Source organism: Dromaius novaehollandiae, chromosome 3, assembly GCF_036370855.1.
Source record: "Dromaius novaehollandiae isolate bDroNov1 chromosome 3, bDroNov1.hap1, whole genome shotgun sequence".
Taxonomy (NCBI): domain Eukaryota; kingdom Metazoa; phylum Chordata; class Aves; order Casuariiformes; family Dromaiidae; genus Dromaius; species Dromaius novaehollandiae.
The window spans coordinates 124053585-124073607 of record NC_088100.1 but is presented as its reverse complement, the minus strand read 5'-3'; the positions used below and the strand labels follow the sequence as shown (position 1 = coordinate 124073607).

Sequence of the window (20023 nt, the reverse complement as noted above, 5' to 3'; positions counted from 1 at the left end):
CAGTCCTTGATGCTGGCTGGAGCTCCACAGAGGGATTTTTCCACATTAGCCTGCCCAAATACACACAATAGCACACAGGCATTGCCTCCTGTACTCAGCTGGAGGAAAAAAGCCACTTCACATGTGGGCAGCAGGTCACTGGGGTGAGAGCAGTCCATCTAGATGGCAGCCAGCACCACAGCACTGCCAGAGGCTGAGCCACCAAGTCTCCCTGGCACCTTGGCACAACACTGTTTGCCCACAGCCAGCTCAGCAGGAGCAACCTGAGCACTCAGCATCCAGGGAACTTCTCAAAAGGCCCAGAAAGCCCAAGCCCCTCACCACAGGAGCCCAGCCACCTTCTCCTCCCAAGCAGCAAACCTAGCTCTACTCCCAAACTCCACCCCTAAGCCTGCTCTTCATCCATGCTTTTATCAGCTACCTCATGGGCCTCTGTAATCAAGAACAGCTGCAGGAGGAAGGACCACTCGGGTCTCCCAGATGACCTCCACCTGTGGCCATGGCCCAGGTGATAGCAGCCCCCTCCTCCAGCCTCCTGCAGTGGGGCTGAGCTGAGCACGGCTGCTTGCACCTGTGGGGTGGCTACCCCTCGGGGGTCCCTGCCATGTCCCCTCCCGGCCACCAGCCCGTAGCTCGCTGTGGGAGCTTCAAAATACAACAGCTTTTGGTACTCAGGCAGAGTACTATGGGGCTAGATAGATTTCTGAGTCCTAACTTTCATTTTTATCTGGGAAATGAAGTGTCTGGATTGGCAGGTTGTCTCTGTCCTTTGCACTAGGAGCCTAAGGAGCTGCTAAGCGAGACCATCCTTCTGAACATTTCGCTGCAAAATCTTTCAGTTTGCAATGTAGAGCTGGAAAAGATGGTGACCTCTGCTAATGCTTGTAATATGCTTTACTTATACTCTGGTGGAGTGCGGAAAGTGTAGTCATTATAAATTATCCATGTCCCAAACTCTTCTCAGTCTTGGAGGGGCAGGGAAGATGCTGCTAAAGAGGGATGTGAGAGGGAAAGGCTGCAGAAACGTTGAAGGGTCGGCATACCTCGCTCTTAGCAACTGTTCTCATTCCTGTGCCCTGCTCCCTGCCACATGGCTATTGGTTATCTTTTTAATCAAAAGGCAGCTAAAAATTAACAGTGATCAAGAATGAGGATCACAGTTTTATACACACAACAGCCTGGACCTCCATTTCCTCCATGGTTTTGGTTGCTTGTCACTAGCTATTGCCCACTGACTACCCTGGGATGTGGTGAGTTTTAGTTCTCAGCGCAGAGCTTGTCTCCTGCAGTAGTGGTCCCTTCAGCTGCTCCGGCATCTGCACCAGAGCGGGTGCCTCTGGCTGCTGGTGCCGGACTGTCACTGGCTGCAACTTCTAGCAGGAAACAAGCACTTTCTGGGCCAGCATCATCCTCTGCTCTCTCCTTATACCTTCCATACCACTGGTGGGACTGACTCTCACAAGTCATTAATGCATCGCCTTAGCAGGAAATCATCCAGCCAGGACCCTGCAGACACAAACAGACCTTTATTGCCTTGAGCAGCCTCACCTGGAGCCTCCACCCTCACTGTGGGCCGGGAGCTCTGTTTAAGCTCAGCCCCAGGCCCCCGTATCTTCTTTGAGCAGGTGTGCTGTTTCCAGCCCTATCTGCTGGATGGACCTTGGACTGATGCTGTAGGTAGCTTATCTCCAGCTCCGTCTCCACCTGTCTGGTGGTCCTCAGACTGATGTAGCTTTGTCTTCTGTCCCTTGATGGACCCTGGTTCGTCACCTCACAGCACCTGGGGCCCCGCTACCAGTGCTCAGCTCTGCCTGCCGCATTCAGATGCTGAGGAACTGAGCCCTGTCGGTGCCATGGTTGCTCTTGGCTCATCCCTCTTCACGGAGCAGCCCTGTTCGCACGGCTCCCTGGCACTCTCCTACTCCTGATGGAGACAGTGTGCTCAGGTGTTTCTCCTAACCAAGCTTCCCAATTAAAATTATCAAGCAGTTGTTTTGTTTTGGGGGCAGGACCTCCTTTTTTTTTTTTTTCTGCTGAAGATGCTTAGCATTGTCAACACAAAGGTTCTTGTCCTTCTATCCGGTATAAACCCATCTGTGATAACAGTAAAACTTGTAAAGCATGGACTTGAGTCTGGCAGCGGGGAGGGTGAATTCCTTGACTACAGGATTTACATCATGTTCATCCAGGATTTATATTTTTTAACCACCAGTATTGATTTTTCTGATAAATCATCTGACTGTGTGTTGTACGCATTTAATGTGGTGCATGTGAATTGATACATCAAGAAGAATTGCATAAATTAACTGCTTGTGAATTGTGAGCTATTACCTGTTACTAACTCATCTGGAATCCCACAGCAACGTGCACTGTGCTGTACATTGCTACGCGGCGTGTTGTGCAACAGCTCAGTTTCAACAGCACACGATTTTAGTAGTAGTTCACTGATAAGCCCTAATTGGTCTCATTTCATTGAAAGAAATCTGCACTAACTTCAATTAAGGGAAACAGGACACCCTGCGTTTTTTCCGGAGGGCCTTTTGCATCCTCGCCTCTGTTTTTTTGTGCCGTAACAGATTTCTTGCTGCACTGCCTCGGTGTGCCCATCTGCAACAGAGAGACCCTGGTCCTTCCCAGCTCACAGAGTTACGGTGGAGTCATAACAGAGCTTTGACTGCTCACTTTTGTAAATCATTTTGATGGATAAATGAGCAGCACATAATTATATATTAACCAAACATCCTCTCTTCTTCCTTAAAAAAAAAATACATAATATACACATACTCTGCCAGAGCTTAAAAAGATTCAGAGTCTGGGAATCTAAAAGTACTAATCTACAGTGTTTGGAGAAAGGAATTTATATGAGGCATTTGCTAAACTAAAACTCACTGGCCTTTTAGCAACCCTGAGAAGACAGAAAAAAAGAATAGAACAAAAAGAGCAAGGAGCAATGCAACATGCTGGGGAAAAGTTAATTTTTTCCATCGGACTCTTTTGTGTGCCAAATTATTCCTTAATGTAAAGCCTCCTGCACTTTTACTTAAACAATGTACATAATTATGGACTAGCTCACCACATTCAAACACGAAACTCTCCGTTTCTCCTCTCCCCTGGGTTTGGCAGGGGGTCTGGTTTCTGCGCAAGAGAGGCCTACGGTTAACCATAGTGGGCTGAAGATCTGCAGGGTAGAGTTGAAATACCATAGTAATTAACTATAGGTTAATCATATTTACTGCAGCTCTGTTGTTACAAGATTCTCAGACAACGGCTAAATTCAAGAAAACTCAAAAGAAACAGATCTTCATAGCTGATTTATTGGTAATGCAATTAGGACGAGGGAGAGAATCTAATTACCAAGTACTCTCACTTCTCTCACCCCTCCCGGAGCTGATTTAAAGAGGAAGCTATTGGTGTAATAACTACTTTCTAGTTTACTTTACTTCTTAAGGCTGCAGTTGTTAAAACTGCTTCAGTGTTTTCTCAGCTGCTTTTTCTTGTCAATACTAAGAATCAAACGAAATGGTTTGTACATGTCAGAGGGAAAAAAAGAGGCGGAGAAGCTAATGTGGAAACACCCCCAAAATATTTCAGAGAAGCTGAAAATTTACCTGAGGCTGGAATGTGATTTAGGAGAGGCCAGAAGAACAGGTCATGCATGTGACTGTCCTTTTACTTCACAAAATTACATGTACAAAAGCGCTGAGAGAGTGCCAGGACTGTTTGCCCTCAGGCCTATCCCATGCAAATGCATAATGGTGATGGGAAACAGCGGCACAAAACCTTGTGTTTACCCTAGCTCGGTGGTACACAACGTGTGAGTGCTTTAATCTACGAGCAGACAGGGTAGGAGGGTGTTTAGGCGGATTTGGTTCCCAGTGGGCAACATGCAGGCGGTGAGCCCTGCAACAGCAGAGCTTGAGCCGCAGTGATTGCTATTATTACTATTTAATGCGCATTCATGCAAAGTGTGTCCCATCTCCGAGAGCCCAGAGCGTTTTGCTAACTGACCACAGCGAAAATACCTGCTGCCTGCACGACCCTCTGCCGGCCTCGAGGCACAAGGGCAAAGGGCTGCCGCGGGCGCTCCTTGCACGCAAGCGGGTCTGCGGGGGCTGACCCCACCGCTGGAGCACGGGCTGAGCCCCACCATCTTGCAGCCCCCGCTGCCTGCTGGGGCACATGCCCTCGTAGACACCCCAAATACAGGTGTTTCTTCACTAAGCGGCTCTTTGGACGGACCGCGGTCCTTGACGTGCAGTCAGGCTGGGACAGCAGCACCGGAAGGGTCTGCAGGCAGGTACGTACGCCGGAAAAGTGGCCCATGAGCTGCTGGCTTCTGAGGAGTCACAAATGAAGCGACAATACTTCATTTGGGTAATTTTCCTGTCTGTATTAAACAATAAAGCAATATTGTGAAAGACTCTAGTGCAAAATCGTAGAGACTTTCGGCAGGGAGAGACAGGAACGGGGGACCAGAAAGGGTTCATGGTCATTGCTGCAGGTCCTGGTGCAGCACCGGTCCCTACTCATTTCAGCAGATGCAGCCTGGGTTAAATTTTAGGATAATGCACTGGCCCACACTTAACCATCCTAAAGGGCAGGATATAACACAGGTCTTCTCGGAGATGCCTGGAGGATACAGGCGGGACAAGGGACATCCCTTCCCAGCCATCCCCGTGAGAGCATCTGTCCTCCCATCCAGGAAGCACCACAGCGGGCACAACGGCAAAGCCAAGGCAGCACCCAGTATGTGGCACACGAGCGTTTGATCCCATCAATACACATAAACGCAGGAGAAAACAAAGCCTTTTCCCAAAATCCCTGTACAGCAGCTACTTTATTTTGGTGGTGCATTAGAAGTTTTTTGTTTTTTTTTTTAATTGTCCGAGCTCACCCAGGGGAAAGGCTTCCCAGGAAAAAAAATATATATATATTGGCGACAAGCCAGCAATAGCATTACTAACCTCCGCAGCATTGGCCGGCAATTTTCCTCCCCGAGAGGCAGCATCTCAGGTCAGAGAGGCGACGTGGCTCTCCTGGCTGTGGCAAGGACCGAGGCGGGGGCCCCGGGAGGCTCCTCGGGGCATTCAACACCAGTGGGTGGCCCCTTTTGTCCTTTCCCATCTGTTCACCCCCTGCGCAGGTTTATACCTGCGTACCATCCTGCATGACCAAAATGCACGTGGAAGGTGCAGGAAGCGCAGACACGTGCACCATGGTCTTCCATGACATCTTCTTCTGCAGCGTTCAATGAAACAGCCTGAAACTCACGGCCTACCTTTCCAGGGCGGGAGGGGGGTTGCTTCCTTCAGGCAGGGGACGCAGACATATGGGGTGGGATACCCAAAAAATTGGCTGAATCTCTGCCGTTTCTTTTTCCTCCTGTTTAGATCTACAGATGCTGAGCACTGCCAGCTCCCTGGGCAGCTCCCAGGTGTGAGCTCCCGTCCAGGTCCCAGCTGATGTGGCGCCAACGGGCTACACTCAACAAGGCTCTCGGTTATTGTGATTATGTGTAAGTCCATTTTAAAACTTCCTGGAATTGCGAGTGGTACAGTGCGTACATCTTTAATTTAATTACTATTTATTATTTATCTCTTCATAAGCCTTGGAGCTTGGAGTCTTTAAAGAATGAGACATGTATTACTAAGATATGTGGCACACAGTATAGCAGCTTAATCATTCTCTTTCTGTTATTTTTATTATTCCCTTTTCCCCTCTAGTATCTTCTTCCCTGCGTTAACCTCACACAAGGTAATCCCTCCGGTGGGAGGGGGAGCAGGTATATCGTGGGCCGTCTTGCAGCCAAGCCCTAACCCCACAGTCTTCTAATCAGCAGGATAAGACTCACCATGCATGAAGCAAGAGTACGTGGGCCCCAGGCAGCCTGGGCTGCTTTTGCCCTTCCAACTACTACTCCTTATCACGGAGCAAAATGACTCTTCTCCCCAGCATGGCTGCAGTCCAGAAACACTGCACCTCTGACGCGGGCTTGTTTCCACATGCCCTGGGCGCCAGCGGCTCAGGGGGAGGCCATAGGGCACGGGGAGCCATGGCCCTCCTCCGAGCCCCTCACCGTGGCATCGGCTCTGCTCCGGTGGTCTGTGCAGCAACGACAGGATCCCGTGTCCATCCAAAGCCAGGTCAGCAATCACACCGACACGGGACGGGCTGCTGGGGGTATGTTACACCAGGACTTTGGTGGAAAGCTTTTGCACATACTGTGTAGTCCATGGATGGACAGCCATGTAATTAGTGCATATTAATCAAACTATATGTGAATGCCGCACATATTCTTTTCCCCTGGAGTGTATACATTGCACTACCATAGCGGGCCAGTATGGATCTGCACACCTGGCTCCAACGAAGAGCAGCAGAGCTGCTCACACGCCGCAGCAGCACTGCTAGCACCAGCGCTGGGGTCTGCCGCCCGGAGGGACCTGCGTGGTGTTTCTCTAAGCACTGGAAAATTCCCACCGGTCATGCCATGCAAAGCAAGCGGAGTTTCGCATGGTCCCAAACTGATGATAAGGCAGTACAAATTTCCAGGAGGTAACATGTCTAAGACAGCATAAATCTAGCGGCTTCCCATCAGCTGTGCATGCGTGCTTCTCTGAACTGACCCCACTCCATGCTGCAAAATCAAAAGAATCTAAAAACCTGAGCTGCACATTTTTATTGACGTTCACCTCTAAAACAATGTGGTGTGGTGATTCACATGCAATTTTGATACAAAATTCGTAAGTGGGTTCACTTTTGCTTAAAAGATAGCCTGGATTCTAGTTTATAACAAAGGTCACAAACAGGCAATATTGGTATAATTTTGAGTTTCTTTTATGTGATCGTGATTTTCACAACAGACAATTTAAGCAGATATCATGGCACTGCTAAGGTTCACCGTTCACAATAACAATAACTTTAAAAACAGTCGTCTTTGCAGCCCTGGGCATTAGGACATCACTGTCCTGATCTGCAAGTGGGGACAGTGTAACTCGCCACCTCGGTGACTTGCCCAGGGCCGGAAAGTGCCCCTGCGGCGCAGCCGGGCTGAGACATGCCCAGGTCCTGCTCCCCGTCCCGCTCACCAGCTCCTCGAGAGCGAGCCATCGCGGCCCGACAGCTCTGATGGTCTCAGCTCACACCGTGCGGAAGAGTTACCAGCAGGACCCGCACGGACCTCAGAGCCTGGTCAGTACCAGATGACCAGTGTAAATGCTATTTCTGCATTACGGGAGGCAGAAGGTAAACGGATTACCTCTTTTCAGCATTTTCCACCTGCTGAAGTCACCCAGTCTGCACGCGGCCCTACTGGTCAAGGATTTCTGCAGTTCATCCCCAAACACACCTACCCACGGGACACAGATGGATGGCTGGACGGACAAGTGGACGCCAGCACTTGCTGGGGCGCCGTTTGCTCTTGCTTTACTCCTTGCCCGAAACCACCTTGCACGCGCAGCTGCCCTGCAGCCACCACGGCTCCTCCTGCACTGCTGCAGCAGTGTTTTCAGGGATGTTTTGGGGGGTTTTTTGTTTTTTTTAATTAAAACACCGTGCTGTTGGACAAACAACACGAAACGCGGCCAGCAGACATAACACACACTGGCTACTTCCAAACACCGCTGCAGCCCCGTGCCTCCCACCGGCAAAGCCACGCACGGACACGAGCTTCCATCTAATCTCCATGAGGGATTTTTCTTTTTTTCTTTTTTTTTTTTCCTTTTTTTGCAATCACTTCCGTAACTCCTTCGCCGGCGCTTGGCTTTCCGCCGCACCTTCTCTGGGGCGTCCGCGGCGGGGCGGGAGGCTGCAGAGAGCCGCTTGCCACCGGGGAGGGACACCCTTCCTCGCGCGGCGGCCGAGGAGAGGCGGCGGGAGGGAGGCCTGCGCTGATAAGGGGGGCCGCGGGAGGACATCCCCCGCGCAGGCCGCCTGGGTAACGCCTCTTGTCTCGAAGGCTGCGATTTAAGGGGTACCGCGTTTTCTTTGCTTTTTGGAGCAAGTCTTGACCTCTAAGCTCTCGAGCTGGCTGCGGAGCAGACAAAACACCCGCGGGCTCGCTCCTTTTATCGCAGCTGCCCACACCTTGCGTTCCTCGTCCCTCCTCTCGCTACAGACTTTAACCTCCGGTGCTGGACAAGCAGCGAGGTCTAAGGCAAGGGCAGCAATTATGCCGTCTTCAGAAAAAAAGGCGCTAGGAAGCAAGGAACGGACGCAGAAACTGAGCCGGCAGATGCGGGAGGGTCCCTAACCTCCCCGCTGCCCAGCCGGGACAGATGCCACAGGCAAAGCACCGCAAGCCCTGTGGTCGCTTGGCCACGTTGCAAAGTTTTTGTGACCGTGGACGTGCTTAACCAACCCATAACAAATAACGCGGTGGGCAGCATCGCCCGCATGAGCAACGGAGGTGCAGTGTGAACCACAGGCATCTCGCGCCTGCTTCTGGCCCACGGGATTGATCCCAAAAGGCGAAAGGACTTTCTTTGACAGCGTAGCCTGGCGCTTTCAGGCAGGAGGCACAGGGAGGCGCGGAAAAATCGCTTGCTGCTTATGCTAGCATGGAGGCCACAGCCGGGATTTATGGAGTCATGCAGCCAAGGGGTGCTGGGGCTTAGCTCTGCCCTTGGACACGTGGCGAGGGCTGGACCCGGCAGCACGTGGTGCTAAAACGTCCCTCAAGCCATCTGCACCAACCACGTCATGTGAAACCGGGCCTCTGTGGCCAACCCCATGGCCAACCCCTCCAACCCCAGGAGCTGGGTATGGACGCGGGAATGGGAAACCCTTCCTGAGAGGCGTGCGAGCACTGACGAGAAATTGTGTTCAAGTTCAGGCCGCTCCATTAGCATCAGGTATAAAAATAATAATTAGCAGACACGTCACAGGCTTATGTTCTGCAAACACTAGCGAGGACTGTGGGCTAATGTGAGTGAGGTACTGCGCGGGCAAAGTAGGAAGAGCCAAAGGATTGTTTTGAAATTATTACGGGCTGTTATGAAATAGTACCACTTGCTCTTGCAGAAATGAGATACTTGCTGCGAAGAGAAAGCAACTTCCCCCCGCCTCTATGGGCGCTCTTCTAGCCTTGACATTATTTCTGAGGAGGAGCTCCAAGCCCCGAAAACCGCGACGGCCCACGGGAATTGGCGACGTCGTCTGAGACGAGGCAGCACCAGCCCAGCACACACGGTGTCCGGAGCAGCTGTGAGTTCGTCGCTTAAATTGTTAGTGAGGAGACCCAAAAGGCCTGGGCACGATGCCTTGCCCTGTTGCAGACTCCAGCGCTTCGTTCCCCAGCCATGTCCCCGAGGAAGACCATGCCCTGCTCTGCCGCTGCTGCTCGGAGGGCACCCACAGCCGCCGGGGCTCCCACCGCTGCGCTGATGGCCCTCACGTACCCACTGCGCTCGTGACAACATCATCTTCACGCCTGGGAGGTGGAAGAAGACCAATGACCATGGTCACCGCGAGCAGGAGCAGCCAGCGGTACATCTGTGACCGCTTTTCGCCGCAGCTGTGGTGCTCTCCCCGATGCCAGCGCTGCTCGCGGGGAGGCCCCAGGAATGTTAATGTGATCCAGGTATCCCGGCCTGGGGGCGGGGAGGCCGTTTCAGGGCTTGTCAGCAGCGTGGTAGAGCAGCAGTCACGGACACTGGTACTGGTCGAGCTTCCCAGGCAGGCAGCGGACGTTCATATCCACCTTTCCATGCCTTCCCTCGTAGCCCGTGCCTGCAAACGCACACACCTCCCCGGCAGCACGGTGCCATCAGCTGATGGGACCGATGCAGCTCCATCACCCGGAGCCGGGTTGTACCAGCGTGTGCCCACCACGGTCACGCCCGCGTTTCGGATGAGTCCCCTTTGGTGCAACACCTGGACGGGAACTTACTCCTTCGTAAGTAAACGCCCATTCAATATCCAGCGTGAACGCGTGCTCTCCTGCCAGGTACAGGAGCTAGCTGCTTCTCCTGACACCCAAAGTACCGCTGGGCATCCTCAAACCTGCCTTTATAGGCTTCTTCATGGCCTAAACTACTTTTTTTCTTTTTTTCTTTTTTTTTTTTAGTACACAGCACAAAAAACCACACGCAGGCCAACTTCAGAGATATTCCCACTAGAAAAATTAAATACTCATAATGCTTTTTTAAAGTGAATTGGGCCCCTTAATTTGCATCTTATAATAAGGATGTTATCGTACTGGTTTATGGCTCAGCTCTTTAGTTTCTATCTCTCAGGGGCTAGATTTCCCCTCATGAGTTCAATATATGTCTGTGAACTAATGTAATTTTTAAAACGCTTTTCTTCTGTATTAACATTACAACCTTTGTGAGTTAAAGGTTTTACTTGCCAAGTGTATGGTGTGTTTGCATTCAAGAGCAAGCCTAGCCAGATATTATACTTGCAAGTGTGGTTGCGGATGGGCACGGCTGCCGCTGCAGTCACTCAGCTGAGGCTGTAATCTAGCTGGCTAGTAGAGGGAAAACCTTCTCACCTTCCTACACCGAACCATAATCTCCAGTGTACTCCGTCTCTTACAGTCAGATTAATTATAAAACATTGTCACTAGAATATTAAAATAATGTTTAATACACAAAAGGGAATAAGCTATTCCAGAAAACGCATAATTTCCCGGTGACTGTTCCACCAGTTGCATGCAATGCGCTCTGCTTTTTTCCCGTCTCCTGACTGCCCGTTACTGGGAGCAAGCTTTTGAGAGCCTCCTGTTTCAAGGCCTCCGTGGCCTAAAAAGCTGTGCTTTTTGGCCAGGGTTACCTGCCCCTTAGCCGCGTCCCTGACCGCCTCGCCTGGAGGAAGCTAGATGAGTAAAAAGGGGGTGGGATGGGATTTTTTGTCCCCATCGCCCCCCTTCCAGCAGCCAGTCTGCGCTGAGAGAGGACGAGGCCGATGCAATAGGATCTCCGGGAGAAGAAAGGAGCAAGGACTTGACTAAATCCCAGGCAACATTTTTAAACTTGCCCGAATAGGGCCCGGGGGTGGGTGCTCAAGCGTTTCAAAACACCAGTCTCCTAGGCGCTCCAACACTGCAAGTAGGAAAGGTTTTGAAAATGCTGGTCCCTGCTTTAACATACCCAGGAATCACTCATCACTTCCACACCTTACTTTATATTTCGAGACTCTACTTTAAATAAGCTTTTTCCCCTCCCCTTTAATCACTACAGCTACCCGAGGTGCTATCTCTGCAGGGCTGAAGACAGAGGGAAGAAAAAAAAGAAAGGGAACAGAAGCTAAAAGGCATTTTACCGGCTGGAGGAGAGGCGGCAAAAGGGAACAGAAGCAGCCGCTTTCCAAGCAGCTCCTGGAGGGATGTTGCACTTCCAAATCAAAAGCCAAAGCACAGAAAAGCCTGCTGGGGAGGGTGTTTTTAGGCCAGGGCAACCCCGCACGGGGCTGGATAGGTGGGAACCACGCAATTATCGGTGGTTCGTCAAAAAAAGAAGGGTTGCCCTTGCGAAGCAAAATCCTGCCGAATTAAGTCTCGTTGCTGTTGCTGCCATGGGGCTGCGAGGAGGGAGGGAAAGCTCTTCCCACGTTACTTTTCGGTTATTCTAGAGTCCTTGGCTTTTTGTAGCGTCTGCCCTGACGGTGCCACAAACCCCAGCAGCCCCATCCACGCATTTCTCGGCATCCAAGAGCAGGGGGAGCAAAACGGGCATCTCCTTTCCTCCGAGGAGTCCGTCCAGGTCCAAACAGGGAAGAGACGCAGCAGCAAAGCTGCCATTCATAACCAGTCCACAGATATTAAAACCGATTTGCTAAGTTACCTAACTGGCATTTCTGAAAAGCCCTGAATGTATATTGCCTGGTATGGTAGGGAGCGGAGATTTTGCATGACTTTTTTTTCTTTTTTTCTCAAATGTACCAAGTGGCTGTGTGAATTTATCTGTATTCAAGAGGTGCTAGAACGTGCCAATCTTGGAACAACTGTTTTACTTGAATGTGCTTCTCGATAGATTAAAAATAAATACAGAAACCAGTTGTTATCCTGGGCAGTGGGAGAGTCAGCACACCATGATGAGCCACAAGACTAAAACGGGAAATCATGATACGGTACAGAGATGCCTCATTCCCCCCATGCTTTTCAGCTGCAGCTTCCCAAGCTTTTCCCTCTCCCAACAGTTCTCTGCTGCTGCACAAAGACATCAGGCAGGCTAAGCAAGGGCGTCACGTGCATCACACATGGTGCCCAGATTCACAAGGAGTTTCCCCAAAACCCCTCAAAAAATGAAAGGGGGAAAAAAATAATCCATACACACATATCTTGAAGACATCCCTTCCTGAAATATAGAAAATGACCTAATAAAATACCATCCTGGGGAAACTGTGTTTCTTGACCCTTAGGTCTATGGCAGCATGATTTCCACACGCAATTTACAGTGGCATTTGGGGACAGCGGAGGAGGCTCTGGCAGGCAGCCCTGCGATCTGCTGTTGAACCTCAACTCTGAGCTATGTTTTTCCCCTTGCTCATCACCATCGACAAGGGCAAAGGCTCTGGGATTTGCATGGCGGCGCCGGCCGCAACGGACCCCAGCAGTGCTCTCCCAGCCAGCCCCTCGGCCGCCCCGGCGGCAGGAGGAAGAGCCCACGCTACCCACCCTCACGGGCTTTTTGTTTTTTCGAAAAACAGTTTGACAGTTTGGCTAGTGATGTCTCAAAATATCAGTTCACCGCCCCATTTTTGGCCGCCTGCAGACAAGCTCCACCGGAGGCCCTTGGCCACGAGTGCCCCTGCCCAGGCTGCTGTTACGGACAGGATGGAGACTGGGAGGAATCTGCCCGCCGCTGCCAAAAGGGTTAATTGCTCGGTGGATGCCCCACGTGCGCGCTTACCACCTGGCACATCTTTCGCTTGCCACTGGAAAATGTCAAAACGCCAGTAATTAACTACTTTAGGTCTTACAGCTTTTAGCTGCAGGCTCTTTGATGCGTTGGTTTGAACAACACATCCATCAAGTTCTGGGGATCTTCTGCTGGATCGCGTGAGCAGCCTGGCACCAGGCCACCCCTCGCCAGCGGAGGCTCTGCCCTCGGCCACCCGCCAGCTCCGCAGGGTCGGGGCGGGTTTTGCTGCTCTCCCTCAACCTCTCCACTGAGAAAACTCACTTTGCCTGGGCATTTCGGGAGATTAAATTTAGTAACAACCGTGTTGGGGGAGAGAGAATGAGTCCAGAAGTATTGCCTTTTTCATTCCCTTTAAGAAATTTCAGGATGCTGTAAAATGTCACAATAACTTGAAAGGCAGTAGCCCCGTTTTATTAATAGCAAGTATTTATTAGCCTCCTTGATTTACAGTTTGTTTCTAAAAGTCATCAGTCCATCACATTCTTCAGCACTGGGGCTGAGTTGTTTTTCTTGGTCAACACAATATGGAATATAGATTTGAATATTAGAAGCCAAATACAACCTTCATTTTGCATGCACATATCCCGTCAGTGGGAGGCCCATAAATGAATCCTGTATAGCCCTTAGACACATGCATTTGCAGACATTTGGGGAGAGGTGGGAGCTTCTATACATTGCCACTGGAAACCTGGAGCATAATGGAAATCACCACAGAAGAGCCATCAGGACTAAAGCAAACTCGGAAAGTGTCACAGTGCACACACCTCAATCACTGAAAAGGCTGAAGTCCACCTAGTGATTTTGCTTCTAGGTTTGACACAAAAAACTATCCCTCCATCTGTCCGTCCATCCGCCCACCCATCCAATTGTGGTATTTGACCGATACGTACATGACAAAGCGCCACGTCAGAAGTTGTCCGATTCCTCCACCCGCCCGTTCTTACCACTATTACCAGATTTCCCCTTTTTTCACCCTCACCGTGAGGTTTTTGTCTACCCAGCTGTCTCTCCGCGCAGCCTTTGCCCATTACCATGGCATGCGAGCGCCTACACGCTGGAATTACAGCAGAGCCAGCATTTCCAGGAGATCACATAGTGCTCATTATGGGAGGCCAGACGAAATTAAATTGGGGCCCACTGGTTCGACCATCTGAACTTCATCACCGCTAAAGACGCAATAAAAGTAATAGCAACAACGAACAAGCCTCTACCAGATGTGTAACTCTATCCAGTGAGATTAAGGAATAAGGGCCGTATTTTTGTTTTTTTGTTTTTTTGTTTTTTTAGTGTAACTCCGGCTTTCCTCAGGAATAATTGATTATTTTGACCCCTGCAGAAGATGAGTGTTAAAGGGAGGCTTGGGGTGGGGGAGGAGGTTGAGGATTTGGCAAGATGGAGGGGCAACAAGGATTTATTGAGATGGAAACTAGAAGCTGGTATAACAATATACCACTGAATGATAGTACACAAGTCTAATTATGCTCGAAATCTGAGAAAACTGGGGAAAAAAAAGCAAGAGAATTAAAAAGGAAGCAAATGAGCTGCCATTCTTGTTCAGGGGGATTGTTTGCCTTACTCCTCGATAACCGTTTGTAGCAGGATCATCTGAGCTATCACACCAACTCAGTAGCAGACCAGGCAGTCCTGAAAAGCAGATCGTGTTCAGCGGAGAGCCCGTTGCATCTCATCATGCTCGTCCCACCTGACTCAGCTCCCCACATCGTCCACGAGGCCCCGGAGGACAGCAGCACTTCTGCATCTAAAGACAGGAAAAGGCCACACCAAGTGTCTGCTCCAGAAGTTAACGCAAGTCATGGCACCGAGAGTCCTGGTGGGCGGATGGAGAGTGAGCCCACACGCGTGTCGCTGGCTTCTCAACAGCTCACAAACACACGCAACAGAAGAAGAAGTCGGATGCATTTCCTTGGACACAGAAGTACTGGATAAACAGCATATTCGCTGGAATAACCTCTAGAAGCCAAAGAAGAATCTCCTCTCGGTTCTCCTTCCCACGGCGACGCGGTCGCTTCGCAGGGTGGGCGGGGCCGCAAAGCCGGAGCCACGGTGAAACGTGGGGCTTGGGGAGCGGTCGCTTTTTAACATCCCGTTCACAAATTTTTAGATCTGTTTTTTAAGATCCATTTAGGTCATTTCAGAAAAACAGTGCTTAAGAAGTGGCCTATTTTACGTGCTTGCTTCTCTCTTCTAACACTGTAACTGCATATAACCTAAATGCTTCTTGAATCCAAAATAAATACTACTTCGAAAGCAAAATTTAAGTGAGACTTCACAGAAGAGTTAACCGCTGCATTTGAATGTCATGAAAATGTGCTTAAAAATAAAATACAGCACAAATGAGATGCTTTCACATTTGAAAGCAGCTTTTCAAACCAAAAATCAAAGCTAAACTATCTGATTTCCAGGTATCTTGCTCATTTCAGTCCATTACAGCCCACTGGAGGGGAAAACAAAAAGAGCTTTTCTTCTGGCTCTTAGAAATACCCCAAACTTCAGGAATTTTTGTTTTTTTTTAATATAGACAAACTATTTTTAGTATTTAAAGTCTTTTGATAGAAGGTAATGTGTACACTTAAACATTGCGAATGTGCTTAAATACAAAATACTTAAAAATAACGTCTCGTTAATTTGCTGCTCAGGACCTGAGTTCAAGCTTTTGTGTTTCCACAGCAGTAACCGCTTGTGCCGTACATTTTGCGTTCTTGCTATGTGCTTTTTATTGCCCCTCTTGTAAAGAAAACAGAACAACCTCGAGCTTTGAGGCTAACAGCTTTCCAGCCCCCCCCCCCCACACGCACGGGAAACCTCTGTTAATGGGCAGAAACTTGCTCAGCCACCATAACGCAATCGCTTGCGATCCTCCGCGCGCCTGGATCCGGCACGGGATGGCGGTCAAAAACAAAAAGGCATCGCCGCGACCCCTCCGGTTAGGGCACGAGGCTGCTCGCAGCCCCCCCGACACGCCCGGGACCGTGCTGCCGGCAAGGCGCGGGAGCCCCCGCTCACCTCTCAGCCCGCGGCTCTCGGGGCGATCCTTACGTGTATCTGTAATTTTAAGGCAACACGTAAATTCCGCAGATGTTTTAAAATCCTAAGAGTTGTTTCTTTTTTTTTTAAAATGCCTGTATTAAAAAATATACATTTTAAAGACTATTTCGCTTCCCCTTGAACACTTCAGAAAAGGAGAGTATAACCTTTCCCCCCTGTGCTTCACGGAGCAGGCTCAACACTCCGCTACTTGCGAAATGCTTTTAGTTGTCAATGTTTTATTATTTTCCACTCTTTCTGGGAAAGATATCTGCTTTGCGCTAGCTTCTGTTGCTGAAGGAAATCACCAGGCCACAGATTTTGGCTACTCCTGCAGGAATTCACTTTGGAGGAAGCAGGCCACACCGGCTTTATCTCACCAGGTCAGAGCATTAAAAGCATGACCGGTTGTTTTGGCAATGCCATGAAGCAATCTATGCACTGAGTTTTGTCTGCACTCTAGTAGGTCAAATGAAGTCTAAGGACACCACAAGAATTAGTCAATGCACCAGAGAGTCTCTGCAAGACAGATTAGCAGCCATCACTTACTATATTTGTTATAGGTGCTCTGCAAATATGTGCCAGGAGATCCCCGTTTTGTAATCTGGAGACGAGACCAGAGCACCCTAACTTGGCAATTGATAAAATGAGCCCCATCAGCCCCAACCTGGCACAGCTGTCTGGCGCGGAGGTCTCCCGGAGCAGGAGGGGGGGATGCCAGCAGCTAATGGGAGCTGTTAGCTCCTTTCCACATGGTGCGTTTGCAATCAGTGGGATGCTTAGTGTAACAGGATTCATGGTTTCAGGGCTCAGAAAAACCCATGTGAGTAGACACGGAGGTGAAATATGAAGAACCTTTTAAAAAGTTCTCCTAATGTGAAAGATGGGGAGGGTCTCTGCTGCCTTCCCAGGTGGGAGTCTGTAGGAGTTTTGATGCTTGTCTCCCAGACAGGAGCAGGCACAGAGGGGCCTCGCTGGGACCACTGCTCTGCAGGTCCCTTCCTCGTATCTCCGCCCTGACCCAGAGCCAGCGCCAGACCTGACTCTGATTGGAGTGGGGAGCAGAGGCCTGATCTGGGACGTGTTTGGGACAACCCTGCACCGTACTTGCGGTGGGGGTCTTCTGCCCACAGCAAACACAGAGGCACCTGCAGCGCTCAGCCGAGTGTGTGGTGGCCCGGCCACCCTCCTGGGCCCCAGCGTGAACCGTAAGAGAGTAGCTAGCAGGGATTACTGGGTGTCAAAGCCTGAATCACCACGGTACGTGTAATAGCTCTCTTTGAGTCAATCCTCATCAATGCACCGAGTCCCCAGGCGGCCGGCCGGCTCCTGGCTTGTGTGCAGAGGTGCTTCTACCTCCTGACTGCTCGCCTCAGCCCCTTGGCAAAGTCTTAAGTTACAAAAGTGACCGTGCTTGTGCTATGCCCCGAACAAAATGAGAATTGCAGTCTTCTTTTAAAAAAAAGAACAACCACCACCTATAAAAAAGGCAACGTCATTTTTATCTATGGCCGTTTCACGAGTAAAGAATCACCCCGGCCAGGTGTCTCATTCAGATTTTTAAAAAAGACATAAATAAAAAAAGGAAGTCACAATTAAGTTAATACATACAAATAAATAACTTGGTCCCTGACCTGAGACTCTTCTATGTCCCACTGCAACCTGGTATGGATGTCCTGGCAGTTTTACATGACAGCGCAATGCCTCCACTCGCTATGCAGTTATTTTGTTTAACCAAATAAGGTCCATTCCTGCTATCCGGCACGGCCATTAGTAGCTACAGTCTATAAATCCCATCCGAGACAGCACAAAAGCATGCACTTAACCCATCTTCCGTTCAGCAAAGCACTTGGGCCCTAGACCAGCAAAATCCTTGGGCCTGTGCTCAGCTCTAAGCGAGGGACAAGTCTCACTGGCAAGCATAAAAGCTATGCAAGTGCTTAAGTGCTCTGTGAAAGACCATGGGATGTAAACATGTGCTTCCCAACGCGGAGACCAACTCCGCTCCTGCCACAGGCTGGGGGAAGGGGTCGCTCCTCCTGGCACTGACAACGTCTCCCCAGCAAAGCCATCGTCCCTCCTGAAAGCCGCTGGTCGGTTTTGGTCTTGTTTTAGCAAACAATGACAACTTAAAGAGAGTTATAGATCCCACCAACCCCAAAAGTACATATTCAAACAGCAGAAACGTAATACAACAGTCGGCATTAGTCAATAGGATGCAGGTACCGATGGAGAGTTAGGAGACCCCCCGTCAGCATGAATGAACACCAACACTAGTCCTACACCGCTTGGGGTACCACAGCCATAAATAACCCCGCCGCCGCATCTAGCTCTCTAGGAAACGTCTGCAGACGTGCAGCCCCTCGTGTGGCTGCAAACTCTGGCTTTTTCTTTTCCAACTCGGTACTTCATTTTCTGCAGATGATATGGTAATACAAAGTCATACCAGCTGCCTGGCCCTTGTTAGCATTAAAAATTAAAGAAAGAGCAAACAAAACCTAAAGCTCCAACATTTATTATGTCAACTTCCCACCCACCACAGACCTACACTGCATTTCGTCTTATTTTTAATTTGTAACATTAGCTGCACCTTCTCAGAAATGGCACATAACGGAGATAAACAACGGGCCGGGTTCTCCACACGGCATCAACACGTGAGCACAACAGTCTCTTCCAAAGGGAGAGGAGCCAGTCAAAGCCACCGGTAAGCCCTTGACAGTGGGTGGGTGCTTTCGTTTTTTTTGTCTTTTTTTAAAAAAAAAAAAAAAAAGAAACCAAAAAACCCCCCCCAAAGAAACGTTGTACTCTATTACAAAATATAAATACGATAGTCTTGCAGGCGGAAGGAGCCTGGAGAACGCTGCCTTCGGGCGGTGACTTCTCAAGCTAGTGTCAGAAAGCGCGTCGAGCTAGCAGGAAAGCAGGCCGCCTGGGGATGCCACGACCACGACCGCCGCCGCCCCGAGCTTCACGTCCGCTCAGAATTTAAGTGCTCTCGAACTTCCATCCGAAAACTGCCAGACGTCCGGGGCTCCCTGGGCGCTGCGCCAGCCGGGGGGGTACGTCGCACCTACAGAGAGGATGGGGACAGAGGAGAAAACAGCTGTGACACGGCCCACAATGCGAGATACGCTTTTTCTTTTCTTTTGGTCTGCTTTTTTTAACAAATATGACACTGAGCTGTCGCACGGGGGTATAACCCGATGGACACCGCCACTGCCGCCACCACCCCGGTCTCGGGCCACACGCCGTCCACCCCACCAAGGCCTAATTCACTGTTTGCAAGGGAGATGCATGGAGCACGGCTGAGCACCGCGCGCCCATGCACCAAGGCAAAGCCCCCGGTGCTCGCCGCGAGAGCCTGCCTCCGCTGGGAGCCCCGCGCCTGCCTCGGCCCCACCAGCACCGCAGCTCCTATTGCAAGAGCGCGGCTGCTGGCAGCGCCAAACCCGCAGCTCCCGGGCCAGATCTCCACCCGGGGGGGGGGGCCACTGCTGCTTATTTCTGACCCTGGCGCGTTTCAGCCCGGCGTTAAATAAGGCTGAGATTTTTCCCGGGGAGCCGGGAGTGACGCAGCTGACTAGGATGCGAGTTTTAGCAGCGCAAAGTAGCTTCGAATTGCAAGTCCCGCCGGAGGTCGGTGGGTCTCCCACCCCCAGGTCGCCCGGGGCGTGAAAAAGCCGCAGGTCCCTGCCAGGCCTCCGGCTCCCTCCGGCCCCGGCCAAAACAGCCCAAATTGCCTACAGCCAGCTCCGAGAAGCAGCGGCTCTGCGGCAAATCCCACAAAGAGCCTGCTGGACAACACTACTCTCCTAGTCAATAATACGAATTTCCCACATATCCACTGAAAATGGGTTTCAACCTTTATAGAAAGGGAAAAAAAGGAAAAAAAGGGAATGCGCAAGAACTAAAATAACAGCTGAGATCTTTTTCCCTTTTGCACAAACTCTGCACTCAGATAAACCCTGAAACTATCTATCTCATCAGATATGCCAAAGCCTCCTGAATGTCAAGCAAAGACATGGCATCACTTATTCCTGTGTTTATCTCCGCTTTTGGAAACATAATAAATATGAAACATCTGTAGCCTAAATTCTTGATATTGTTTCAGTGTCTTC

At 50.3% G+C, this 20023-nt stretch overlaps 1 protein-coding gene across 1 annotated transcript in view; it reads right to left on the bottom strand.

Moving 5' to 3' along the window:
• Positions 1-13237: 13237 nt before the first annotated feature.
• The window catches only part of BCL11A (BCL11 transcription factor A), a 75599-nt gene continuing 68813 nt past the window's right edge, over positions 13238-20023 (bottom strand). The window contains exon 4 of the mRNA XM_064510040.1: positions 13238-18975. Within this exon, the coding sequence (XP_064366110.1) occupies positions 18884-18975 (92 nt within the window). The 3' untranslated portion in view covers positions 13238-18883. The remainder of the gene's footprint in view (positions 18976-20023) is intronic.